The sequence below is a fragment of the Scleropages formosus genome, chromosome 4 (genome assembly GCF_900964775.1).
Source record: "Scleropages formosus chromosome 4, fSclFor1.1, whole genome shotgun sequence".
NCBI classification, from domain to species: domain Eukaryota; kingdom Metazoa; phylum Chordata; class Actinopteri; order Osteoglossiformes; family Osteoglossidae; genus Scleropages; species Scleropages formosus.
This window is the reverse complement of record NC_041809.1, coordinates 31,522,166-31,529,236: the sequence shown is the minus strand read 5'-3', so window position 1 is coordinate 31,529,236 and position 7,071 is coordinate 31,522,166. Positions and strand designations below refer to the sequence as shown.

The 7,071-nt window shown below is 47.7% G+C and overlaps 1 protein-coding gene across 1 annotated transcript; it reads left to right on the top strand.

Annotated features, from left to right (window-relative positions):
• The first annotated feature begins 364 nt into the window (after window positions 1–364).
• LOC108934171 (RDS/peripherin-like protein xRDS35) lies at window positions 365–4,855 on the top strand. Its single transcript, XM_029251457.1, has 4 exons — window positions 365–556; window positions 1,725–2,155; window positions 3,584–3,830; window positions 4,462–4,855. The coding sequence occupies exons 1-4, from the start codon at window positions 407–409 to the stop codon at window positions 4,696–4,698; spliced, it is 1,065 nt and encodes a 354-aa protein (XP_029107290.1). The 5' UTR covers window positions 365–406; the 3' UTR covers window positions 4,699–4,855.
• Window positions 4,856–7,071: the final 2,216 nt, after the last annotated feature.

Below are 7,071 nucleotides of genomic sequence, written 5' to 3'. Positions count from 1 at the left end.
CAAATGACTTTTGCCCGAAGCAAACTGTTGGAAGAGCGAAAAGTAGTTTTGTCATAAACCAGCTGCTCCAAACAATGAAAAGAAGGAAGTCCCCAAATGGGACTTAGCACCGCAGGGCCCCTTGATAGGCACGTAAGTGTCGACCTGTCCTAAATCCGTGCCCCGAGCGCTCGCTTTATCCCTCCCTCCCGTCTCGCCCCCACCCTCTCATCTTCTCTCCACCTTTTTCTTACGTAGCACTCCATGTGTCTGCTGCCCCTCTCCTTCTGTCCTTCTTATTGCTGAGCCACCACCAAGACGCCACCTCTCCCTCTCTTGCTGAGCCGAAGTCGGTCTCCCCGGGGGCCCCGTCCTCTCTTCCCCCCACCCCTGAAGTGAGAGCGCCGTGCCCGGCTCCTCCGCCACCATGGCGGTGATGAAGATGAAGTTCACCTTCCAGAAACGGGTGAAGCTCGCCCAGGGGCTGTGGCTGCTCTCCTGGGTCGCCTGTGTCTGCGGAGCCATCACCTTCACCCTGGGCGTCTTCCTCAAGACGGAGCTGCGCAGGAGGAGCGAGGTACGCAGGGGCCCTGTCTTGCCCTCGCCGTGGGCAAGAAACACCTCTGCCCGCAACACTCACGAATGCTCACGAGAGCCATTTTTTGAACCAAAGTTCTCCAGCGGTTACGGGGTGTAAATGTGTATTGTAAGGATTAACGAAAAATTCACATCGGAGGGCGGTTAGCAACGGTCACAGGCAGTTTGGTTTATTTTAAATTGAAAATTTTACAACTTCAGAATCTACTCATAAACTCACTTGAAATACTCGTGTTGTCTTAGATTTGCCTTTCGCTGCTTCTGCGGTCTTTTCTGTATAAATAGACCTCTCGATTAAGGGGCAAGGAGAACTTCCCTGTTGGGCTGAAAAGGAGCTAAAAAGGGCCTCATTGTGAATCTCAGAACATGCATTTTAACAGATGGTATTTGAAATCGGCCGGTTGTGTAAATAAGCACATAATGTTTTCATCAAACGAGCAGAATCTTGTGCTTTTTTTTTTTTTCCCGTAGGTTTGACTCACTAAAAATACCATGGTTTCCCAGACAACTGAAAATTTCATATAAACACAAATGCATAAATAAAAGTCCTCATGGTTACAGATGAATCTGAGGATCCATAAAGCTAGCAGCACCCAAATGGATTTCAGATCCAAAATTACGATGGCCTTCTCAGGGTAGATTGGATTTGGATACAGTGGAGATTATCTGATTCATGTGTGATGCTCATGCGTTAATTGGATATATGCGTACAGGAAAAAAAAATAACAACCAAAAAAAACCAGGCACTGTAGTTTGTGACTGTAACAGATAGAAATAAAATCAGTTTTTTAACAAATTTTATTCCATAGATCTTGTGATGCTCCTGGATACATCATCAGTGATGTAAAAGTATAATGGAGCAGAACACAGCTCTTTTTCCATTCTTAATGGTCGCCAGTGGTGTAAAAAGGTGTAAAGCACTGGGGAAGGAAAAAAATAAAAGTAATAGACACATTAGGGTTGTGTGAACATTATACAGACATTTATATATATATTAAAAAATTGTCTTTTTTTCATTCTGTACACATTAGTAGAAAATGTCACATTTGTTTCTTTGACGCCCTTAATGGTGTACTGTATGATTTCAAAATGCCTCTGACTTCAGATGTGTTCCATCCATGATAAAAGCACTTTCACCACGTCCCCAGGTGATGGACAACACCGAGATCCACGCAGTACCCAACACGCTCATGATAGTGGGCCTGGCCTCCATAGGCATCAACTACTTTGCCGGACGCATCTCCCAGGATGCCCTGGACCCCAGCCGTTTCCCACGATGGAAGAGCTTCCTGCAGCCCTTCTTTACCGTGGCCATCTTCTTCACCTTACTTATGCTGGTGACGGTTATCATGAGCTATGCCATGAAGGGAAACCTGGAGGCCTCGCTGAAGATCGGCCTGAAGAACGGCATCCGCTTCTACAAGGACACAGACACGCCAGGCCGCTGCTTCCAGAAGCAGACCATCGACAGGCTACAGATGGAGTTCCAGTGCTGCGGCAATACTGACTTCCGCGACTGGTTCGAGGTGCAGTGGATCAGCAATCGCTACCTGGACTTCAGCTCCAAGGAAGTTAAGGAGTGAGTGGTGGGATGGGGTCGGGGCGCATGAGTGGGGGACACCTAAACCAGTAGGGCACACAAACTAGCAGGAAATTCAAAGAAACTCCACCAAGGATTGCTCCAGGCATGCGCTCTAGCAAGTCCACGTAATCTTGATGCAAACTGGCCCACAGGCACCTCAGATGACCTAATCCTATAGTAAATGGACCTAATCCCAAGAATGATGGCCTAATCTAGTGGGAAATCTGCCCAATCTAATTATCCCTTTCAGTCGATACCTGGCAGTAGGTACTTTAGGTAGTCCTCCAAACGCTGAGACGAGCTCAGTGTGATGGTTTAAAATCATACCAAGGCGAAAGATATAAAGCTGTTGTAATTTTAGCCTGAGACCGCAGGAAAAAGGAGGGAAATGATGTTTATGGTTAAATACCTTCAAAAATGAAGACGTAGTGCACTTTTGCTGTTGTTCTCTGAGATCTATATCGCCTGGAGAAAAGAGTCTGCTAAATGAAAAAATGTAGATGTAAAAATGTATTTTTCATGTCAATGCAATGGTCAAGAAAGTGAGAATTGTCAGGAAAGCTCTCCATTTAAGAAAATCTGGCAAAATTATTTTAAACACTTTAGATTTTTTTAAAGATCTTTCTAACAGGTTTTACTAAAACCATTCGAAATTACACTTGCATACAAGTTTAGAAGGGGCGGAAGTTGGTGCTTTGTCTAACGTGGTCTCACCGTCATGGCTGGCCATCGTGTTACTGTTTCTTTGCATCATTTACTATTTTTTACTGATTCATTTCACTTCTCATTGCTCTTTTCTAAGGTCCTTAGAGGCAAACGTTTGGCAAGAAGCCCCCCTCATTTAAATGAAACTCCTTTTACAAGAATAATAAAAAAAAAAACAACTCTCCGGATTGCATTCCTTTGCTCGCTTTACAGAGTAAAATGCGCTCAGTAAAACAGTCAGCATTACCGGTACCTCCAGTTTTATTACATGTCAAACTTCCAATTTACCAGCTCAGCTTTGCTCTTAATTGTTTTATTGCACTTATTATCTCGATAGTAGGTCACTTTATTTATCTCAGGTCTAAATCAGGCTAATTACAATGCATTTAGCGCTCCTTTCCTAACCCCTAACCCTAACCCCTAACCCCTAACCCTAAACTGTGCAGCACTGGCAACCAGAGTTGTCCCCATCCCCCACCCCCTATAGCTTATGCACATATTTACTAAGTGTAGTCAATATGCCTTCATATTCTCTCTGACTTTCTTACCTTGGTAGCTTTACTTACTACGTGAAATTCCAGCTCAGCAGTAATTCCTCATGGAAGGTGAGACTGCTGAGACCCCAGAAGATGGTCCTAGACAGAGGGACAGATCGAGGCGGTTGCACTTCTGCTCTCCACCTCTCAATTCCTGTCTCCTAATGTTTCCACCCTTTCCAAGTCGCATCAAGAGCAATGTGGACGGGCGCTACCTGGTGGACGGGGTCCCCTTCAGCTGCTGCAACCCCTCATCCCCCCGGCCCTGCATCCAGTACCGTCTCACCAACAACACCGCCCACTACAACTACGAGTATCAGACCGAGGAGCTCAACATCTACATCCGCGGCTGCCGGGAGGCCCTGGTCAATTATTACATGGGCCTGATGAACACCATCGGTGGAGTGGTGCTCTCCATCTTCCTTGTCCAGGTAGAGCTGTCCCACACTGCACAGCTACAGGCAGACTGTCCGCTGGTGTACTTGTCCAAAACAGACCGTGCTCTTTCAAACCAGTCTTCAAGTTCATGTAAATATGTACTGAATAACACCGGATTAGTGGTAGAGTAATAACCTAATAACTGGTAGAGTACTGGTTAGAGACCCGAACCCCTACTGTTGTACCTTTCACACAGGTACTTCACTAGTGGGAATTTCTCCAGTGGGAAACTCGCACACAAAATCTGAAACCGCTTGTCCCGTACGGGGTTATGGGGAACCGGAGCCTGACCCGGCAACTCAGGGCATAGGGCTGGAGGGGGAGGGGACACACCCAGGACGGGACGCCAGTCCATTACGAGGCACCCCAAGCGGGACTCAAACCCCAGACTCACTGGAGAGCAGGACCCGGTCAAACCCACTGCGCCACTGCACCCCCCCAGTGGAAAACTGAATTGCATTAATATCTAAAACAGAAGGGTGGTTATGTGTAAAATAACAAGTGAAAAAGCAACAGGTGTGTAGTTTTCTATACTTTACTTTGACTCCTTCTGTCCCACTTCATTCACCCCACGTGTCTCCATCTCCCCCCCTCCCCGGCTCGTCTTCCACACCCAACCCGCAGATGTCTGTGCTGGTGAGCCTGCGCTTCCTGCAGACTTCCATGGAGGCCGTGGCCGGGCAGGAGAACGTCGAGATCGAGACAGAAGGCTACGTCCTGGAGAAGGGGGTGAAAGAGACGGCTAAGGAATTCAAGGACAAGGTGCTCAAGCTTCTCCAACTGAACCAAGTGCAGGCAGCCGAGGGTGGGGAGCAGAAAGCAGAGGCTGGGGCCGCCGCACCCGCCACGCCGGCCAGTTAAGGGACACGAATGAGAGTTCCCGAGGAGAGAAAGGCGATACTTCATTCAATGTAACGTCACTTTTTCGATTGCCCACTTTCTTTGTTTTTTATCCCCCTTGTTTCACGCCGTTCCCTCTTAATGCATTCATAGTTCACACACACACACACACACACACACCCCGACACACGTTCCCCGCCGCACGCTCGCACGTCACTTTGAAGAAAGCGCCCAAACACGCACCCTACGCTTCTCGGCTCACGTTGTCCCCAAACTGTGACTGTTCTGTAACTACACGTAGGAACCGTGTTCCCGTTGGCTCCGCGCGCCGAACCAGCTGGGAAGCCTGCAGGGGGTCACATAACAAGCTGTTCGGCCGTCTCCGCCCTCAGCGGCACTCAGCTTTATGAGCCCAGTCTGCAAGTGAGGAGCTGGCAGGCAGCAGGTGGCGTGGCAGTTAAGGAGCTGGAGTTTTCCTCCCATGAGAGGAATTTCGTTGAACCCCGGAGCCCTTGCTCACTCTCATTACCTACTTTTTGTCCATCAAATATCCAAATTATATGTAAAATTTGTCAGCTGCGCGAGTTGTGTGGGCTGAAATTGTCCGAGGCAAACAGAAAGGCAACACAGGTTGCTGTTCCGGTGTTATTCCGGTGTTATTTCCGTGACTCTGTAAAAGTTAACTGCCGGATCGTGTGCCTCGAGAACTAGAGTAGAAACGCTGAACAAAGCTGAGAGGCGGACAGAAAACGGAAAGTCCACGTTCCGTATCACCCTGCATAACCCAAGAACGCCCGTGACGCAACACAGACATTTCTCTCATTATAAGTCCGTTTTAAACAATGATTTTTTTTTTTTTTTTTTTTTAATTTTTAAAACCTGTTCTGAAAAAGATGTATTTATTTTACATTTTTCTCCTAATGAACCCTTACCATTGAATAATGTACTTAGAAGCAAGAATCTTGTACAATCTTTGTCCGAGAACCTATTTTATAGAGGATATCCTTACAAGGCACAGAATAACCAGTAACATCAACTCAAAAAAACCTTTTGTACATACTGGTATACCGAATGTAGGAGAAGGTAAATGAGCTAAAGCTGCAGTAGATGACGCAGGCGAAGGCCGGCTGTAGGCTTTGTAATGAGCTCAAGCAGAAATGGCACCGCTAACCCACAGAGGAACCCAATAAAGTTCTGCGTTTTTAACAGCTTCACGGAGTGGAGTCGCTTTGTGCAGAAGCGCCGTCCTTCGCTTGTCATTCCAAAGGCATCGTTTTTCGCACTTGAATATTGCGTGAGTGCGTGTGTGTGTGTGTGTGTGTGTGTGTGTGTGTGTGTGTTGGGGGGTAACTTATACAGCAAGCGGTTCTGTCCCATCATTTGTTTCACGGGGCACGGCCTCTGTTTTTTAACCCTCCCACCAATTACTCTCACATTTCCACCTCTCTACACCCCTCCCCGCATCCCCCAACGGAATCGCTCTCTTCCCTCAGTCTCACGGAGCTCAAACTCGCTAAAACATCCAAAAATGTTGACAAATATCATTCCGTCGCCTTTTTTTTTCTCTCCGTATCAGTATGTTTAACGGCCTCTGCAGTTCATATCACGGCCTATTCCCCGCGGTTCCTTTCTTTCCCTCCATTTCCCTCCTTCAGTCTCCCGCCGTGCGCTAAATAGGTCTCCCTCTCATTCCACCCACCCCACCCATCTCTCCCCCCTCTTTATCCTCTATGTCAATGACAGGTACAGGATTATGAAGATTGATGATTGATGTCAGTAATGCAGTAAAAGCCCCTAGACTGTGTCCTCTGCCTTGACACCTTTCAAACCTCTGCTAATCCACATAGCTAATACCCAAACTGCTGTCCCAGCAAACGCAGCGCTATTTCGAGCAGATGTGGGGGAGGGGGGACGCAGGCTGCACATTTTATTGTAAACGCGCAAAAGGAGATAATAAACGAGACGATGGCGACGGCGAAATGTCAACGTGTCCGGGAAGGGAGCGACACCCGAGGACTGCTTTGGCGGGAAACTCCGCAAAGTTTTCCCGGCGCCGTCCGCGCGGCCGGGAAGAGCCGAGGCTCGAGTGAAAATGGCACATTTTTCCATATTAACACGTCCGAATGGGGAACAGATGCCCCTCTCCCCATTGATTCGTCGCACATTTTTTCATTAGCGCATTTAGCTCGCGCAGGATGATTTATTTGCTCATTATTATCCCTTCCAAGCACCATCATCCAGGTTAAGGAGGGATAAGTTCGGCCCCTGACAGACACGAGGGCTGCTGGCCGTAATTCCGCCTGTCTCCTTTCTCTAATTGAAGTCATTATTTGGGCAGGAAGACAGATAACGGAGGCTTTCGAGCGCATGTCGCTCTGCAATTGGACAGTCGCT

Bases quoted from the DNA above. Each gene is read 5' to 3' on its own strand.
- LOC108934171 (XM_029251457.1), top strand. From the start codon at position 407: ATGGCGGTGATGAAGATGAAGTTCACCTTCCAGAAACGGGTGAAGCTC. The intron at 557-1,724 runs GTACGCAGGGGC...CCACGTCCCCAG, and splicing joins AGCTGCGCAGGAGGAGCGAG to GTGATGGACAACACCGAGAT. The intron at 2,156-3,583 runs GTGAGTGGTGGG...ACCCTTTCCAAG, and splicing joins AGCTCCAAGGAAGTTAAGGA to TCGCATCAAGAGCAATGTGG.